Genomic DNA, 20,922 nt, shown 5'->3' with positions numbered 1-20,922 from the left:
TTACGGTAATTCTGCTAGACGCTGTAAATTACGGCAAATTACGGTAAATCACTGTATTTACCGTAATTCGGATCCGCTAGGGAATTGTGTCTTCCCAAGGGAAGAAACACGCATGTTTCTGCTAGCTGTACACGGAAAAAAGAGCAGTTGAAAAATTAGTTTCGTATAGTAGTAAAGCGCTCCGAGTCTGAAACTGTAAAAATTACATTTTTTATCCAGAAATAACAAATATTAGTTTCAAACTCGATATTCTCGATTTAAACTGTGAAATTTGCTGCTTAAAATTGTTTTAATTTTATTACTATAACAAATGGGGATTCTACGGCTTCTGTGGCGCCGCTAAATGACCGTAAATTCTTGTAGAACTCGACGAAATAAGACTTTCTTAAAGAATAAAATTTTTCGATATCTTGCTCAGTTTTTGAGAAAAATGGATTTCGAGAAAAATGCGATTTTTTCAAAAAGATGAAATATTTCATTGATTTTAATATCTTCAATTTTTTTGTATTTTTTTCCGAAAAGTGCATTTGAAGATGAAAATTTTGAAAAAAAAAAACGTTTGAATTAGTCCATTTTTGAAGAAGTTATAGCCATTTGAAAAAAAGTCTTATTTCGTCGAGTTCTACTACAATTCGCGATCATTTGGTGGCGCCACGGAAACCGTAGACTTCCCTTTTAATTTATTGATAAATTGTTATTATAGAAATTTTTATAGCTTCTGAAGAAATGTGTAAGACAAACTTTTTCGGAAGGTTTTCACCATTCAAGTGACGTAATTATTCAAAACATAATTAGAAAAGTAAAATTCAAAAATTCGGTTAGTACTCCCCACCCTTAATGTTTAAAGATTTTTGACTGGAAGGCCTATTTTTACTGTAGAAACTGTAATTTTTCAACTGCTCTTTTTTCCATGTATGAAAGTATTTTTGAATTACGAATTCGCTAGTAGTCCTTTGCAGCACCGGCTTGAAATTCGCTTCTTTCGACTGGCTGTAGAGACACTGAAACTTCAAGTTTCGATGCTGGTATCATTCAAACAATATTCCATTTAAAATAATATGAAATAAAAAAATATAAATAATAAGTCGCTCTTAATTATTTTAAAAGTAAAGTAATTTTTTTTAAATAAAATACAAAGTACATTTGATATAATTTATTTTGATGTATTAATTAGTCACTCCTTTTTTACAATTGATTACTCTTAGCGTAATACAATTTATTGTATTGTGCAATTAATGTTCTCTTCATCTTCATGTAATTACTATTTATTAATTTATTAATTAATTCATTTATTTATTCGTTTTTAAAATCTTTACTTTCGTTACTGATTAACAATTTACGTGCGATTGTTTTATTTATTTATTTAGTGCCAGTTTGTGCTGTTGATCACAAGATCATCACTAAATATTTAGTTGTTTTCTTTAAACTTATAAACAAAAATAAACACAATATAATATTTCACATGTTTAAAAATATCTAAATATTAAAATGCAATAAAAGGAATGTTAAGCATCGAAAAAAAATAAAAAAGTTATAAATTATTTCGTTAGTTATTTATATGTAAGCTTAATTGTTCTCTTTTCTTCGTTACTTAATTAGTTTTTATCATGATTTTTAATTATTATTAAATTGAGCAGCGTCGGACGAACAAGAGCGTGCATGACGATCAGAAAATTTAATAATAATACAACTGTTATTATTATTATTATTTGTTTATTTTTACTTTAGATCGATCCAATTCATCTAAAATGTGCTGACTAAATTTGCGTCACGACAGCTCTTAAATTTTTATTTTTTTAAAACAATATAAATTATATTATTCTTTAAATTTTTTCGTGCTTTCTATCTGCATAACAAGTGCAATTAAACAAACAAAAAAAAAGTATTGAACTTATATATTTATAATTATTAATTAATAAAAAAAAATAGTACGAATTAATCGTAAGAATGAATAAAGAAATGTGAAATTGTACACCTGTTTTTAATAACTATTTTATGACGGATGAAATGAAAGTGAGTTTTTTACGAAAAAAAAAAAAAAAATTATGTTTCCTAAATTTTTTCTTCTTTTTTTTTACTTTCGTCAATTTTTAATTGTACTGTTCTGGCAAGACGTAAGAGATATCGTCCCAAGGATGTCGGTATAATCCTTGCTTCAGTCTCCTTTGATCCATGTAATGGCCTAAAAAAAATAAAAATACATTATAAAATATATATATGAATTTTTTTATAAATTCTTATACTATTTGTTTGCTGTCATATATCTGGTTTTGATGCAAAACGCAACTGAATTGACAAAAAGGCCATAGCCGGATCAATATGGGAATTCTGCCCCCATGGCTTTTTTGACTCATATTTAGGGGGTCGATTTGGTGTCGAATGAAAATAATTCACCTCAATTTTTAGTTCTTTAACTCAAACGGTATTCGAGAATTTAAAAAAAAAACTGTTTTTTCGAAATTATTTTTATTTTTATATTAAAATTCGGAATTAGTCAATGATGATTTTTTTCCTAATTCTTACGAGTCCAAAACATGAAAAAATCATATGATCGTGATTCTCAAATGGAAAGCCGATTTTTAACGGAAAAAAGAAAATTATAATCTTTTTTTTTTAGCTTTTGTGAAATATGTCACTCACCAAAATTTGTCAGAAAATGTCTTTCATACTCCTCTATACTCAGGAATTTTTTTTAATTTTTTGAAGTGGTGGAACAATTAAAAAAAAATTAAAAACTCATTTTTTTCTTAAAATCTTGCGTTTTAACAAACTTATATTTTTTTTTTTTAGTACAAATAAATACGTATAAAATTTTTTTTTATCAAAAATATATCTTTGCAAAAGATAAACATAAAGAATCAGTAGCCTAAGGTAATTAGAAGGGTTATTAATGAATCAAAAGACACTTAAAGGTAATACTTATTTTTTCATACTATTGGGAAATATTTTGAATTTTGATACAAGAAAAAAATTGATAATAAAAAAAAAATTTTACGTATTCATTTGTACTAAAAATAAAATATAAGTTTGCTAAAACGCCAGATTTTAAGAAAAAAATGAGTTTTTAATTTTTTTTTTAATTGTTCCACCACTTCAAAAAATTAAAAAAAATTCCTGAGTATAGAGGAGTATAAAAGACATTTTCTGACAAATTTTGGTGAGTGACATATTTCACAAGGACTAAAAAAAAAAGATTATAATTTTCTTTTCTCCATTAAAAATCGGCTTTCTGTTTGAGATTCATGATCATATGATTTTTTCATGTTTTGGACTCGTAAGAATTTGAAAAAAAATCATCGTTGATTAATTCCGAATTTTACTATAAAAATAAAAATAATTCTCGAATACCGTTTGAGTTAAAGAGCTAAAAATTGAGGCGAATTATTTTCATTCGACACCAAATCGACCCCCTAAGTATGAGTCAAAAAAGCCATGGGGGCAGAATTCCCACATTAATTCGGCCCTTTAAAAAAAAATTTTCTAACAGTGTATTGGGAAAATAATTTTCTGAAACTTGGAATAAAATACCGGAGTTTCTAATTTTATAAGTCACTAATAAACAAATAAAAAAAATTATGATGACATCATTTCAGAGTTATGCTGACTCTGACAATAAATCTGAGACAACTCATAGTAAATATTTCTGGTATAAAAACTTTGTGATAATTTTTTAATTTAAAAAAAAAATATTGCAAGTAATAAATTATTAAATTAATAACAAAGTATATAAATATATTCCCGGCGAAAAATTAAATAATTGGGGTGTGCGAATAGTTCGAACTTAAGAATTCTTCGTAAATTCTCGAATTGTTAGAAAATTTACAAATAATTCCGAAATTTTTCTTTGAGCGACGTTTTTCATTTTTTTATTTTTTATTTTTTGAGTAAAAATAATTTGATTTGACAATTTTTTGGTTTTGAAGAACAAAAAAAAAGGAATTAATTAGGAATTACGAACATTCTCGACTCTTACCAGGATTATTCAGGTAAGAAGCAAAAAAAAAAAAAAAATAAAAATGATTTGAAAATATTTATGAACATTTTTTTACTTTTATTAAAACTTTTTGGAAGGTCAGTTTTTTTTTCACTTTTTGATTTGTTCAAAAATAGTCAAAAAAATTAGTGATTGCAACTAATATACTTTTTATGAACTCAAATAATTGTCAATCCAAGTCAATTTTGCTTAAAAAATTTCAAAAAAACCTCGCAACAAAAATCCACTAGTTGAAAATTTTCTTCTACTTCTAATCATTGAAAGTTCCAAAAATGTTCAACTCAAAGTCCAGAATCGTCTCAATTTCGGAAGTTCACTGTCAGGAACGTTTGTGAACGAATTTATTTTTACACCGGAAGTTATAAAAGTATTTTCGCCCAGTTACTAAACTAAACTCCTTAAATTTTAATTATTAAAACAAAATAATTTTATAAATAAATCCATAGCTTACCAATGAATCCAATACTACGTCCAAGAACGAATAAACTGTTGATCGCTCCAATTTCGATGTACTCTTGTGCTTCCTCTCTCGTGAATGACCCAGAATTTCTCAGCATATCAACGAATGCACATGCGATCATACCATCAACATTTAATATAAGATTAGGTTTTTTACTTGTAGTAATTTTTTCAACTTCGAGAGCATATTCGACCAGTGGTTTTGCCGGAAAACTTTCCATAACATATTCTTTGATAAGTTTAACTCTCATATCAGGATTATTGATACTCTTAACACGGTGTCCAATTCCCATAATAAGTTTTCCCTTTTTCCGTGTGTTGTTGACAAACTCTTGTGGATGAAGACCCGCATCGTAAGCTTCTGAGAACATTCGCGCAGCTCCATCCAACGCACCACCAAATCTATCTCCAATAGTCAACAGTCCAGATACCAAAGAACTCACAAGATCTTTACCTGCACGTGCACAAACGATCGTATTGTGAGCACCGGAAACAGCCGGTCCATGATCAGCCGTCAGCATCAATGACATCTCCAAAAATTTACAGTAAAGTGGCGGCAAACATTTCTGGAACCAAAGCAATGAAACAACTCCACCAATACCGACATTTTGTTTCAGTACTTCAGTAACCGGTACACCAGCATACAGAAGTTCGTGTCCACGTTCGTCGCATATTGATGTCATAAATGACGCAGGTTTTCTAATTAATCCTAATTCACGTGCCCATGAGTAATCCATAGGTACCGTAGGTGGTGGTAATTCTGGAGCAGGTACAATCGTACCTTTTTTAACCAGGTCATGATATACAGAACCAATTAAGTCACCAAGAGTATCAAAACTGTTGGGAACATAAGCGCCAGCGGATTTTAATGCTGAGTTTTTAGCACAGGCTGTCTCCAAATTACTGTGAGCAATAGACCCAGCATGACCGAACTGTACTTCTGACTTAAACATCGACGCGCAGGTACCAATACACCATGCGACCAATGGTTTTGTTATTTTCCCACTTTTTAAAGCCTCGCAAACTTCGTATTCTTCAACCCCACCGACTTCTCCCAACAGTACTATCAGTTTAGCATCAGGATTGTTTTGATAACGCATTATGTGGTCCATAAATGTCGTGCCTGGATAACGATCGCCACCAATAGCGACTCCTTCGATGACTCCGTTCGATGCTTTGGATATAATATTGTTAAGTTCGTTCGACATTCCACCGGATCTTGATACATAGGCAACGCTACCAGATCTGTAAAGTTTACTGTGAAGGATATTGTCCATCATACCCCCGGTGTTGCCAATTTTAAAGCACCCGGGCTTGACACCGCCGACTGTTGCTGGTCCGATTATCGTAACATTTTTTTCATGGGCCATCAGAATAAGTTTACGTGTCATATTCTCAGGAATACCCTCAGCGATTATAGCAATCGTACGAATTTGGGGAAACTGAAGAGTCTCAAGTGTACTTTCATATGCTGAACGTAACGATGCAAAGGTCACCATTACATCAGCATCCGGATGTTTCGTCATCGCGTCTTTCATTTGTTTGTAAACGGGAATTAAAATTTCTTTGTGGCCCCAATAGAATTTCTGCTTGTGATCACCAACGAATGGATACACGACCGCTGCTACCGATGGCACTGATCTTCTACAGACGAAATCAAAATCCAACATACTCTGGACTGCTCTAGTTTGCATTCCCCAAATAATAGCGCGCGTTGTGTTGCTGAAAAGTTCTTTTGACTCAGCAGAATCGACCGAGTCTGTGGTTTTTATTTTAGGCTGTTTTTCTGGGGGTGATGATGACTCCGTAGAGTCGCCATTTAATGGTGACGTTGGACCGACATCTTGTCCTGATGGCAAAAGAAAATTAGCTGTAGAAAATTCCTGAGCTTCTGGGTCTGGAATTGGTTTTGATCCCATGGCCATTCCACAGATAGCAGTCATGTGCGTTTCTGGACCGAACACATAAACTGGAATTCCTAGACGACGTCCTACTTCACGGATTATTCTCAGACCTTCTTGGTAATTTGGCCCGGCACGTCGTACAAATATTTTTATCTCATGTTCAACGAGTAAGGGTTGGAACTGTTGCAGTGCTTTGACGATTCCTTTGAATGTCGCAGCAACGTTTGTAAAATTAGCGATACCACCGCCAATGATCAGTACTTTACCGTCAGGATGTTTTTCTTTAGTCATTAAACTCAAAAGAGTCTTAGCGTATTCGTATGTTTGCTGTTCGCTTGGCGCTCCTGAATATTCCCCGTAATTGGCTAATTCTGAAGCTCCGCCTAAGTCACAAATGGTGTCGGAATAAATAACAGAGGCACCGCCACCAGCGACCATCGTCCAAATACGACCCTGTGGGTTCAAAATTGTCAATTTTAAACTCGCGCCAGATTTAGCATCCAAGTCTGCGATGTAGGCCTCCTCTGGATATGCATCACGTCCGAATGGTGGCGGGTAATCGATTTCACCCCAGTCAGGACGACAGATAAAATCAGCAGTAGTGTCTAATTTAGCAGCGAGATCCAAAATATAAATTGTATCATCAGTTACTACAAGCGGGTTTATTTCCATGTATGTAAAGTATAAATTAATGTAAATATTGTAGAGTGCGTCGATGAATTCGGCAATCATTTTTTTTTTACTGTCTGGAACATTGACGAGTAATTTACTTATCAGCGTATCTTGATCTGGAAGTTCTTGGCCGACTGGTACATCAAGTTTCAGTGCTTTAGCATCAACGTCTCCAATATCAACTCCGCCTTCGTGGTGAAATAAAATAGTGTCTGCAGTACGGTGGGAATAAATACAGACGTAGGCTTCTTCTTCAGGTTTATGCGGTATAAAAGGTTCAATAATAAATGTCTTGAGTTTACCGGTTGCTTTTTCAACCTTTTGTTCTTTATTGATTCTCTCTTCAACCCATTGTTTGACTGCTGGCAAATCAGCATTTACTTTAATCAATCCAAGTTTACCGCGTCGTTTTATCAGTTGGTCGGGCTTTACTACGAGTTTTTCTGTTTTTAGCCAAGGATTTTCTGAGGCTATTGTTGACCAATTGGTTGTTTCGTCTATTGCAACGAAACGACATTTAGCTGCTGCTGTTCCGTTACCAAGTTTTCTGTTTATCAAATCTTTTCCTGTCGCTTCTCTGATCGCCTTTGCCGACATCTTTGTTCTTTATTACTCTGAAAAATATTTTTCATTTAATAATTGTATATTTATATAAATATATATACGTATTAGGGTGCTTCGTTTGAAACGAACATTTTTTTTTTTTTAGCGAACACAAGAAAATTTTGTTGTTTATGTTGAGAGAAAAATTCCTTGAAAATTTCAGCTCTTAATTTTAATTTTAAGTACTTCCTCTCGCGCATCAAAGTTTTCCCATTTAAAAAGCATGTAAATCGAATAACTTTTCTTTTAAATTACTATAACTTAGCCCGGTTTGAAGCTATCGTTTTGAAACCAGTTTTTATTTGTAGAGTAATTGTTGCTTTTTAAAAGTGTATAAAATGGTTTTGGTCTAACTCGATCCATGTCAATTGTATCAGCTCCGAAAGTCAATTTTTAATGTTTTTCATTTATTTTTGTTAATAGTGAAGAAACGGTTCATCTTACGGAAAATATGCAGAGGACCAATCTTTTAGGGAATTTTGCTCTCTACAAAATTGTTTCTCACACTCATACTGCTAAAGTGCACTGTTCATAAGATACAAGCAATTGAACATTTTACAGTAAAAAAGATTAGTACTATAGTAAGCTTACAATTTTTTTTACTGTAAAATGTTAAAATGCATGTATCTCATGAACAGTGCACTTTAGCAATATGAGTGTCATGAGCAATTTTGTAGAGGACAAAATTTCCTAAAAGATTGGTCCTATGCATATTTTTTGTAAGATGAGCTGTTTCTTCACTATTAACAAAAATAAATGAAAAAAGTGAAAAGTTGACTTTCGGAGCTGATACAATTGACATGGATCGGGCTAGAGCAAAACCGTTTTATATATTTTTAAAAAGCAACAAATACTCTACAAATAAAAAGTTAAAAAAAAAGATCCGAATTTAAATTATTTGTAAAATTTACGAATTTCTCAAGCGACCCCTTAAGGGAAAAGGGGTCAGAAATATAAAAAAAAGAGTAAATTTTTGTAATTTGTTTTCAGAGTACCTTATTTATTAAAATTCTTAAAATTTGTGACATTATTAAGCATCATTCCAAGAATATTCTGCTAAATTTTCGTAAAAAAATATTGAAAAATAAGCCAGTGGTAGTGGGGAGAGACGACTCACCTCAAAAAAAAGTCTCCATGCCGCAGGCAGGATGACTCATGACTGCTTCGTCTGAAATCAAACCACCAAAAAGATTTCTTAAGTACATAAGTTTATCTTAGATTTGAACGACGAATTTTTTTTTTTCTCAATAACTACTTATTTTTTAATTAAACAAAAGGAGCAATTTCTGGCAAAAATCAGAGTTCTTTGATTGCACCTTTACCAAAAATTCAAAAGTGAATATTTTGTTTATTCCTTCGTTCAAATCTAAGATAAACTTATGGACTAAAGAAATATTTTTGGTGTTTTGATTTCAGATGAAGCAGTCATGAATCATCCTGCCTACGGCATGGAGACTTATTTTTGAGATGACTCGTCTCTCCCCACTACCACTGGCTTATTTTTCAATATTTTTTTTATGAAAATTTAGCAGAATATTCTTGGATTGATGCTTAACAATGTCACAAATTTTAAAAATTTTAATAAAAAACGTACTCTGAAAAAAAAATCACAAAAATATACTCTTTTTTTTTATTTCACAGACCCCTTTCCCTTCAGGGGTCGCTTGAGAAATTCGGAAATTCTAAAAATGATTTTCCGGATTTTTTTTTTTTAATTTTGTCTTTCTCGTGGCGAGAACTATATTCTGTAAAATCAATGCCACGCTAAAAATATAGATTTTTAAACGTCGCTCAAGAATTTTGAATATTGACTCATAATAGGTAGCAAAAATATTTTGAATGAATTTTGTATTTTTTTATAACTCAATTATTGTCATTTAAGTAAAATACAACTTTTGCATAACCGAAAATATACTGGACAGTCTTAAACAATAAAATTAGGCAAGATTTGAATAACAAAAAAATCCCAAAAATTGAATAAAAAAATAAAAAGTATGTAAATAAATAATTTTCTCTATGTCTCGGGTTATATTTTTATTCTTTATGATATAAATTGATGGTGAAAAAATTGAGACGCTTTAATATTAATATTCAAGGGTCGCTCGAAAATGTCCAAAAGACAGCAATCAGAAACATTCAAAATTCTTGACCGACGTTTAATTATTTAAATGTTTGGCTAAAATTGTCAGCATATTTAATATTTTACGTACAAACTATTGCTGCCGGAAAGAAAAAGATTAGAGAAAAAAAATCCGAATTTCAATCATTTTTTGAATTTTCAAAATTTGTGCGCGACCTCTTAAAATTTTTTATCGAGCTGATTTTTGGAGAGGGTTCTGAAAATATATTAAATCAACAATTTTTCATATGAGACTCGAATACAAAAAAAGTCGGTTTTTTTGGGTCACTCTAATATATATATATATATTAGGGTGGCGCAAAAAAACCGACTATTTTTTTTTTTTCAATCTCGCATGAACATTTGTTGGTTTACGATGTTTTAAGAAGCCTCTCCACAAATCAGCTCGATAAAAAATTTTTAAGAGGTCGCTCACGAATTTTGAAAATATCGAAAATGATCGAAAGTAGGATTTTTATTAAAAAAATTTTTTTTTTCTCGTGGCAGCAATAGTTTATATTTGTAAAATCATGACTATGCTGAAAATTTCAGCCCAAAATTTAAATATTTAAACGGCGCTCAAGAATTTTGAATGTTTCCGAGCGCAGTCTCTTGGACGTTTTTGAGCGACCCTTAAATATTAATAATAAAGCTTCTCGATTTTTTCACCATCAATTTGCATGACAATGAATGGAAATATAACCCGAGAAATAGAAATAATAAGTTATTTACATACTTTTTTATTTTTTAATTCAATTTGTAGGTTTTTTCGCTTATTCAAAACTGACCGAATTTCATTGTTTAAGACTGTTCTGTATATTTTTGGTTATGCAAAAGTTATATTTAAGTGAAATGACAACAATTGAGTTATAAAAACTAATTCAAACTATTAATTACATATTATCAGTTAATATTCGAAATTCTTGAGCGCCGTTTAAATATTTATATTTTGGGCTGAAATTTTCAGCATAGTCATGATTTTACAAATATAAACTATTGCTGCCACGAGAAAAAAAAAATTTTTTAAATAAAAATCCGAATTCCGATCATTTTCGATATTTTCAAAATTCGTGAGCGACCTCTTAAAAATTTTTTATCGAGTTGATTTGTGGAGAGGCTTCTTAAAACATCGTAAACCAACAAATTTTCATGCGAGATTGAAAAAAAAAAAATAGCCGGTTTTTTTGCGCCACCCTAATATATATATATCTATATTTTTTTTTAATTACTTATAAATGCATCTGTAATAATAAATTGATTTAAACCCACATGATAATTATGTAATAATTACAATACTTATGAAATTGAATAATAAAAATGTATTAGATATATATTTTTAAATATATACATAATTAAATTCATACTTAGTAATATAAACATCACCTGAATAGCTTGTAAGTTAAGTCAGTAAAGTCAAGGTAATACTTTGCGAATAATTGTAATGTAATCAACATTCAGAAACAAAGAGAATAATAACAGAAAAAGAAAAATAACTACAAATAGATCAAACGTTCTGTTTAATTGACTGCAATATTAAAAATTTTATTTGAAATTTAAAGAAAATTACTAGGAGTTATTGACAAGTTTTAATCACTTAGAAAAATAAAATATAAGAATTGTTGTAGATTAACTTCCTTACAAACTTTCTTTGTACGCTACTTCAAATTTTCAAGTTACAAAAATTAAAATCACCATTTATTTTATTTTATTTCACTAATTATTTTTTTTTTGTCAATTTATTTTAAATTTCTGCCTGATAGTTATTCAAAAAACCGTAGATTTAATTTAAAATTATGTTTTTTACATTCAATAAGTTTTCAAATACGAAAAATTTTATAGCAAGAGTTTAATTAACTCGCAATTATCAAAAATTGTTTAAGTTTATTTTTTTAAAAGTTGGTTCTGTATTCAAAAAATTTTTTGAATTAAAATCCAACTCAATGTCGAGAGTAATTACATAGTTCATACATTTTTATATAATGAAATTATGTTTTTTTAAAAATTATGCTTTGATTTTTTAAGTATCGTCAACAAATCGACATTCTGATAAAATTTATAAATTTTATTGAATTTCCCGGACAATTATCTTGGAAAATCAAAATAATTTATCAAAGTTTATAATCATAATAATTTATATATGTAATTATTATTACGAGTTATGATAAATTTTTAATTATTATAAAATAATTAATGAATTTATTAAATAATTGAATGTAATAATGAAACATATGTCGATATGTGTCACTTTCACTCGTCACATTTGAACTTTCACACGTCTAACTGTAAATATATAAATATATAAACTTTCTCTAATTAAAAATCATAAAATTTTTTAAATTTCAATTTAAATTCTTAAAATTTCAGTTCGTGTTAATTTATTTTTAAAAATATCTCCTGAAGTTAACAGACAATTTAAAGTTTTCAAAAATTTTTTTTCAATGAATAAATTACAAAAAAATTAAAAATTTAAAAAATGCACATATAGAAAATTTTAAAAACTATAAGTGCAATTTTTTTAAATATTTTTTTTTTCATAATTTATCGTTTTAAAAATAATCAAAAATTATTAGACGTTGGCTAAGCTTCAGTGTCATAAAAGAAAATGATCCTGAAGTTAACAGACGATTAACAATTTTCAAATTTTTTTTTCAACGAATAAATTACAGAAAAAAAAAAAAAAAAAAAATGCACATAAAGAAAATTTAAAAAACTATAAGTCAAATTTTCTAAAATATTTTTTTTTTCATAATTTAGGGTAGAGGTACCATTTGTGGCCACTGCTCCATTTTTAGACGTTTGATATTTCATTTTAATTAATGAAAAAGTGTAAAATAAAATTGCCATTTTAATAGCGGGTTAAAAGCATCTTTGAACACATTTTAAAAATTAATTTTGTCATTGTGTCTTTTACAAATTGTTTTATTTAAATTTTTCAAGAGTCCAAAACTGGCTCTAAACTGACCAAAAACGCCACCTCTACCCTATCGTTTTAAAAAAAATCCAAAAATTATTAGACGTTGGTTAACTTCAGTGTCGCAAAAAATTAATATTTTTATTCATAAACAAAAAAATTATTTAATGACGAGAAAAGTTGAATAATATTTTTTGTTGACGATATCGTAAGAAATAAAAAACACTTTTTGAAACTATCTTTTATGATAAATATTGTTTGCACTTTTAAAACATTTAGTAAGATTTGAAAGAAAAAAAATACAAAAATAAAAATTCATGTCGTAAGTTATCATACGATTAATAAATTTTATTTTTTTCTACTCTTTAATGACGCGGTAGATGAAGCGACACACCACGTGGTGATAAGACTTTGAGTAATCAATAATTCGGAATTTTAAAAATAGAAAATTTTGTTATCGTCACCAGCACGTATTTATAACTTGAATTTTATTTTGCTAATTATTATTCATGAAATATTTTTTTTATTTTATTTTTCAAAATTCTCAACAACAACAACAACAATAATAATAAACTGAATATAAAATATAATAAAACTTAAATTATTGTTACATCACCGCAGATTTTCGAGTGCTTAAAAGAAGTGCTTCCGTATTTTTTTTTATTGACAATAATGTAATCAGAAATAAAAATGAAGGGGTCAAGATCATGTCGATATGATTTAATGCTCTTATTAATTAAACTTTTATTTCGTCTACTTTTGATATTAATTATTACTTAAATTAAATCGAATAAGCGAAAAATCACAAAATTTATGAGTAAATATATATAGACATATATATATTTTTATTTAGTTATTTTTCGGAGAGTTTAAAAACTAATTGCGTCATGAAATGACTGTCAAAGTTTAATTAAAATTTATAATTTGCCAAGTGATGTAAGAATTTTTTTTTCGTTTTCAAATTTCAAATTTTTTTTTCTTCTGAGTTAAATATAATAGAAACATATTTATTTAAAGGATTACTTATATAAATATGTACATAAATATTTATATATACACATATATATATATTTAGTTTATGAATGATTTAATTTATTTAAATTTTATAATGTATTTATTTATTCAAATAATGAGATAGATTTTTTAAATTTATGATTATAAATTAATAATTAAAATAATTAATTATGCAAAAAAAAATAATTACTAAGAAAAGTGAAGTTTTATTATTAAAAAAAAATAAAATAATATTTATCTTATCTTAAAATCAATATAAAGTAGCGCACTACAAACTAATCACTATTATTTAAAATTAGATTCAAAATAAAAAACAAAAATTTAAATTTAAATTTCATTTTAAGTGAAATGTATTTTTAAAAAATGAATTATTTAAATTTGTGATTAAATTTATAATTGCTAACCTCAACAATTGATTGCGATTGTCGGCACTCTAAGGCCGACATAAAATGAAAGTAAAAAATAAATAATAATAATAGTAATAAATAAATAAATAAATTATTTACCAGGAGTTTAAAAAAAAATATCTTGTATTGGTGAAGAGTGATATTTTAAAATCTGCTCCAATTGAATATATAAACAGCAAGTTTTTGGTATTTAATATTATTTTTGAAGGTTATTTTTTAATTTGACTTATCGTTAAATATTTAAACGTACGTCCGTACCGAACGCACGCGTGAAAATGACTGATTTTACTCCAAGTTGTCTCAAGTTTACAAGCTTTTTATATTAAGAACTAGAAATGTTCATTAAAATCCCTAGAATATCACTAGCCTGTAAATTGTAAACACAAAATTCGAAATTATAAATAATTATTTGATTAATCATTCAAATAAAAAAAAGTTTTCATCATTTTTTTAGGAGTTCATTTGACAGCTGGCAAATTTAGAACTTTTAAAAATAGATCTTTGCTATTGATGGTTTATGTATTCAGGAATTTATTCTTGCTGCTGACGTTGGAGATCATGGAAATTATTAATACGTCATATCGTACGATACCCACCCCAACTTGTAATTTCAAAAGATTGTAAGATGAGTTATTTTTTTTTTTTATCCACCTGCTTTGGAATTCGAACCCGTTAGAAAATTTTACTGATTTTTTTTAAATTTATCATTGGATCAAACAAATATTTCATGGGCTCACATAAAAATTCAATGGCTCATTTTTAAAATTTTTTTATTATTGATAAAAATAGTTTTGTGATCCTGAAGTTAGAAGACAATTAAAAATTTTTGGATTTCTTTTTAAATTTAATTAGAATAAAAAAAATCAAAATATGCATGTGTAGAAAATTTAAAAAACTATAAGTGCAATTTTTAAAATAATTTTTTGTTTGTAATTTATTTAAAAAAAAATCCAAAAATTATTAGACGTCAGCTAATTACAGTATCATTTTTTTTTTAACATTAAAATACACGTGAATTGTAATTATAAATATATTTTTATAAAGAATGTTATTAATTATTTAATTTTTTCTAATAAACCTTTAATTTAATTATCTACTGACTCATAATTTCGATGTTTGTCCACAATTTTAATATAAAAATCTGTCAATATTTATATTATTAAATTATTGTAGAAAAAAATTTATTATATTTAATTACTGTATAATTATTAATTTTTTAAAAATCTGAGTACGTACTGTATAAATTTGTTTAAATAAAATAAAAATATTCAAATGCATTTGAATAAAAATATAAAATTATAACACACATTTACTTTGACTCTACAATTAAAGTGAAAAATATTAAACTATATTTTATAAATGCAGTGTGTGTTAATAAAAATACTTATTAACAATTATTGTTATTGTTTCATACACGTCCTTCTAATTTACTGATTACGTCATGAACATTTTCTATAACACTGTAGATGTAAGGTCGTTCCATTGGATTAGTTTTCAACATTGATTGGATTAGGTTTTGAATGTCCTGTAAAAACATAATCTATTTTATTAAGAGAATAAGGAAAATTTTGTTCCCGCCATATCTATATGATAGAATTAGTTAATATTAATGAAATTGGTATCATTAGATAGGTCTTAACTTGAATTTGTGCCTTTTCATAGTTTAGACTCTTTTTAATTGCCAAGTATTGAGATAAATAGATTTATCTATATCATTCGAATTACATTTAAATTACGCGAGAAAAAAGACGATCGTATTTATTTTCTTTAAATAAATTAATACTTTAATTATTCTGTCACTAAATATGACTGAATGTCACTGAATATATAGCTATATTATCTATATCGCGTTACTTATTCCAAAATAACAGATTTTTATACTCCCTTTTGGTTTTAGGAAGCTTCTCAAAGCCAAAAAAGTGTGCATAGAAAAAAAAGGATTCATTGACACAAAAAATCTTTACTCGCCTAAAGAAAATTTTTACTTACCCCAAGAAATTTTTTGCATCGTGAATTGAAAACAAAAATTTATTTAGAACTAGAAAAAATTACTTGGTGCAAGGAATTATTTCTTGACCAAAAAAATCTTTTCTCGCCCTAAGACATTTTTTGTATTTAATTGATAATGCATAAAATTTCTTGGTGCAAATTAAAATTTTTTGCGGCAAGAAATCCTGTTTTTCTGCGTATTTTATAAATTTAGTAGTGATATTTGAGCAGTCGCGTAGTGACTGCAGGTTGCTCGTAATTGTTAATCTAATTGTAGGATAATTAATAAGTAATTAGTTATATATAAATACCTCATTGTAAGGTGCGTTTTCGGGAAAAGTTATATTCGCACTTATCACAGCTAGTGCTACACTGTCACCTCGTTCATAAACTGCCTCAAATGGAGATTTGAAATAGCATAAGGCGTATAGAATACATCCAAGTGACTGAAATTTTTGGAAAATGAAAAATATTATAGGCGAATTAATTAAGAAAGTTGTTTGAATGATACCAGCATCGAAACTTGAAGTTTTAGTGTCTCTACAGCCAGTCGAAAGAAGCGAATTTCAAGCCGGTGCTGCAAACAACTGCTAGCGAATTCGTAATTCAAAAATACCTTCATACAGCGGGCAGAAACGTGTGTCCCTTGGGAAGAAACACAATTGTTTCTGCCCGGTGTTTGTTATATTTAATGTTCATTTGCAGCCTTATTACTCTCATTTGTTTACTTGTTACTTCGGTTTACTCATTTCATTTTTAAGTGATTTAAGTTTTAATTAACCAAATAAAATTAATAAAAAATTAGTGAAAATAATATTTTTGTCTTATTTAATATTTAATTAGTGACTGTAAATCACAGATTTCTCATTCTCTAACAGTTCTCCTTATCATAGGCTTGAAATTAACTTGTTTCTTACTGGCTGCTGACACTTAATCTTGAAGTTTTGATGCAGGAAATCATGAAAAATATGGTGCGAGACTCAGGATGAAACACGATTTCAGACTGCGGGTGATGTCAGCCAACTACACCCTGGTTTGAAATAGTTTTGTTTCCCTTTCCACTCAATATATTATTTAAAATTATAATAACAATAATAAAAAAAAATAATAATAATAATAAATACCCAAATATCTGTACGTTCATCAATCATACAATAACTCTCAACATTGAATAATTCTGGTGCTCGGTATGGCATTGAGCATCTTTCTGCAGCAATATCTTGTAAAGTTTGTGCCTCTTGAGCACCACATACTTTAACTCTAGCCTGGGAAACTGATCCTAAAAAACAAAAATTTTATTGTTCAAATAAAATTACTATCTTGTAATATCTCTAGATGACTGCCCGAGTTTTACGATATGCCCACCATGAAATGACATTTATTTTATTATTATAAGAACAGCTGAAACCATAAAAAGGCACAAATTCACGAGTATAATTTACCAGTGATACCAAATTTAATCCGTTTTATTTATTTCATCAAGAACTCGTAATTAAGAGTTCTTAAAAATGACACCTTGAAGAAGTCATTATAAAACTTCTTGAGGACGCCTTCAAAAAGACCAAGTAAAGCAGTCATTCCGACTTGAATGCTGTCTGGGGTACTATTAAAAAATAAAAAAATTTTTAACTGTCGCAATTAAATTCCTGGATACTTTTCGAAATTCCCTGACATTTCTATGATATTTCCGGTTACATTAAATTCCCTGATGATTCCCGATTTGTGGCTACCCTGATTACTGTATAAAAATGCGCCACACCCAATGTAATAAATAAAAATATTTGAATACCGATAGCGAATAATGACTATTAATTTATTGTTTAACTGAATATTAAAAAAACATTTTATTTTCTTTATAAAATTCATCATATATACGACATATATTCAGATTTGCCTGCATATATATTTTTTTCGTACGAGCAATACTTAAATACCCCAACACTCTGGAAATCTGCAGAGATTTAATTTCTTTAAACGATTATTGATAATTAATATTTTTGTTTACCTAGATCCATAATAATAGGAGTCAATGTATCATCAAGTAGAATATTAGCAGTCTTTAAATCTCGGTGGGCAAGAGGTTCAGGTTTAACATCATGAAATACTTTAACACCTTCACATATTTGTTGAAAAATATTTAATACATCTAATGGACTGAAGTAATTGTTTGTTTTTGATCTTTTTTCCAATTCATAAGCCAGCGTTCCTTTCTAGAAAAATGAAAAAAATGAAAAAAATGATTAAATAAATAAATCCAGTGATTTGAATTACTGATAGAATTTGAAATGATTAAAATTAATAATTTAATAAAATAATTATTACATGATAATAAGGTAGAACAAGTAAAACTTGACTTGTTGCATTTATTACTGGATCAGCAGCACCTTTGGACGTTGAATCAATACATTCAATAATATTTACATGTTTCAATATCGTATGATATTCTATTTCTTTAGCAGCTATTTGCTGATCTTCAGCACTATGACATATTACTTTTTTTATTGCATATTTCCGACGTGTCAAAGCATCTTCTACTAAATAAACTGAACTAAATCCTCTAAAAAATAATTAAGTATTAAAATTAAACCAACTAAAGAAAATGTATGGGGCATTTTATGTCAACTCGGACAGTTTTAAAAATTTTTATTTTTGATTTCCTTCATTTTTTGATATTTTGTACCTATTAAAAAACTCTTCCTCTAAATTTTTAGATTTTTTCAATGACCCATTTGGAAAATGTTTTTTTTTTTTTTTGGATTTCGGTTACAACTTTTTTGATAATCTTCAAATCGAAACTCTTTTTTTGAAATTTTTTTTTTTCATCTTTTTGGAAAAAATACGACCAAGTTTTTCAAAATATTTTTCTATGTGAGTTTGAATTCTAAAACTTTGAATATTTTTTTTCAGTTCATGCATATTTTGATTTTCTTGAAAATTTTTTGTAACAAACTGCGATTCGTTTCTCAACTTTTAAACCTAGTCTGGTCGTAGGACCTTCAGAGCTATCATTAGTTTTGAATTTTTGAAAATTTACAAAATTTCATTCTCTCTATTCATGATAACGAGTATCAATTTTTGTCACTATTTACTATTTTTCTAATTCTCTCAAGTAGTTTCTTAAATTGTTTACTGTAAACAGGTTTTTGAAATTAATAATTAGTCGTTACGTCCTTTATTTTTTTTTACCATCGGTTATGAACAGACTTTTCATTAATTTAATAATTAATATTTTTTCTTTTCAAAAATCTGTGGTTAGATTATAGTTTATTATAAAAAATTAAAAAAAAATCAAAATATACAAGACAGTAAAGTTGGGGGACATCTAACAATTTTTGAAACTTTAAAATAGTAAAATAAAATGTTTATAAAATAAAAATAAAAAAATGCATATTTAGAAAATTCAAAAATCAGTACATGGATTTTAAAAAAATTTTATTTTTTAAATTTTTTTATATGTAATTAAAAAATTGTCTTTTGTCTACTACATTTACACTCATAAATATATAATACCGAAATTAGGCGACATCTAATAATTTTCGAATGTTTTTCAAAGCGATAAATTATGAAAAAAAATTGCACTTATAGTTTTTAAACTTTTCTACACGTGCATATTTTTAGTTTTTAAATTAAATCATTGATAAAAAAGTTGGAAAATTGTTAATTGTCTGCTCTTTAGGATCATATAAATATGCATGAACTTTGAAGTAAAAGATTCAAAGTTTAAAACTTTAAAATAATAGAGAAAAATTTTGAAAAACTTGTTCGTATTTTTTTCTAAAAAATACATAAAAAAATCATCAATTTGAATGTAGCAGACATTAGACAAATTTAAAATTATAAATAAATAGAATGAATAATTAAAAAAATTACATTTTTAAAAAATCCACTTATTAATTTTAAAATTTTTTAAATGCACATTTTTTAAAAATTTTAGTGATTAGTTTTTAAATTAAAATTTAAATTTTAGATACTGAAGTTAGCCGACGTCTAATAATTTTTGGATTTTTTTTAAACAATAGATTATTAAAAAAAAATATTTTTAAAAATTGCACGTAGTTTTTTAATCTTTCTACAGGTGCATATTTTTGTTTTCTTTTTCTTCAAATTTAATTGTTTAGAAAAAAAATCCAAAAATTTTTAATTGTCTGCTAACTTCAGGATTGTCTGCTACATTCACACTCATGAAAAAATCAAATTTTAAAAACAATAAGTTTCGATTTGGACCATTATCTAAAAAGTTATGATCAAAAAACAAAAAAAGACCGATTTTCGAATGGGTTATCAAAAAAATCTCAAAATTTACCAGGAAGAGATTTTTGACAGCAACAAAACATCAAAAAATAAAACAAACCAAAAATAAAAATTTTTCAAACTGTCCGATTTGACACGAAGGCTCTATATATTTTGAGGTTAAATTTGAAATGAACATTTTTCAATTTACTTACAAATAAAGAATTTTAATAAACTTAATAATAAAAATATGTTAATTACCCATCAGCAAGATGTTCTAATATATTATATTTTTTATCATTGACAGTAATTGTCTCTTTTGAGCAAAGACAGCCCATTTTTAAAATTAAATTCAATCCTAAACTATTCATTATTTTTTAATTACACATATTTACAATTAAATATTTGTTTGTTTTAATAACTATTCATATTTTTTAATTCCGGTTCATATATTTATGTATAATTTTTGAGTGTACCATTAACCTCAAGAAAAAAAATAAAATAAAAGTTCGGAGTGACGTCCAAAATAAAATAATAATAAATTTAATTGTCAATTAACGAATAGGAAAAATAGATGGCGGTAATTTATTTGACGCGCGCGCAATTATTTAAATTTTCGC

The 20,922-nt window shown here is 27.7% G+C and overlaps 2 protein-coding genes across 2 annotated transcripts; both read right to left on the bottom strand.

Annotated features, from left to right (window-relative positions):
- Positions 1 to 1,785: 1,785 nt before the first annotated feature.
- Positions 1,786 to 14,374, bottom strand: LOC130665775 (ATP-citrate synthase). The gene is made up of 3 exons (XM_057466358.1): positions 14,183 to 14,374; positions 4,446 to 7,643; positions 1,786 to 2,182 (listed from the first exon to the last, which is right to left on the bottom strand). Exons 2-3 carry the CDS (start codon positions 7,624 to 7,626, stop codon positions 2,091 to 2,093), a joined length of 3,273 nt encoding a protein of 1,090 aa, XP_057322341.1. The 5' UTR covers positions 7,627 to 7,643; positions 14,183 to 14,374; the 3' UTR covers positions 1,786 to 2,090.
- A 701-nt stretch (positions 14,375 to 15,075) lies between these two features.
- Positions 15,076 to 20,827, bottom strand: LOC130665777 (serine/threonine-protein kinase 16). Its single transcript, XM_057466363.1, has 6 exons — positions 20,564 to 20,827; positions 18,395 to 18,629; positions 18,078 to 18,282; positions 17,197 to 17,351; positions 16,384 to 16,518; positions 15,076 to 15,608 (listed from the first exon to the last, which is right to left on the bottom strand). Exons 1-6 carry the CDS (start codon positions 20,671 to 20,673, stop codon positions 15,492 to 15,494), a joined length of 957 nt encoding a protein of 318 aa, XP_057322346.1. The 5' UTR covers positions 20,674 to 20,827; the 3' UTR covers positions 15,076 to 15,491.
- Positions 20,828 to 20,922: the final 95 nt, after the last annotated feature.

The sequence above is a fragment of the Microplitis mediator genome, chromosome 3 (assembly GCF_029852145.1).
Source record: "Microplitis mediator isolate UGA2020A chromosome 3, iyMicMedi2.1, whole genome shotgun sequence".
NCBI classification, from domain to species: Eukaryota; Metazoa; Arthropoda; class Insecta; order Hymenoptera; family Braconidae; genus Microplitis; species Microplitis mediator.
This window is presented reverse-complemented; position numbering and strand designations above follow the sequence as displayed.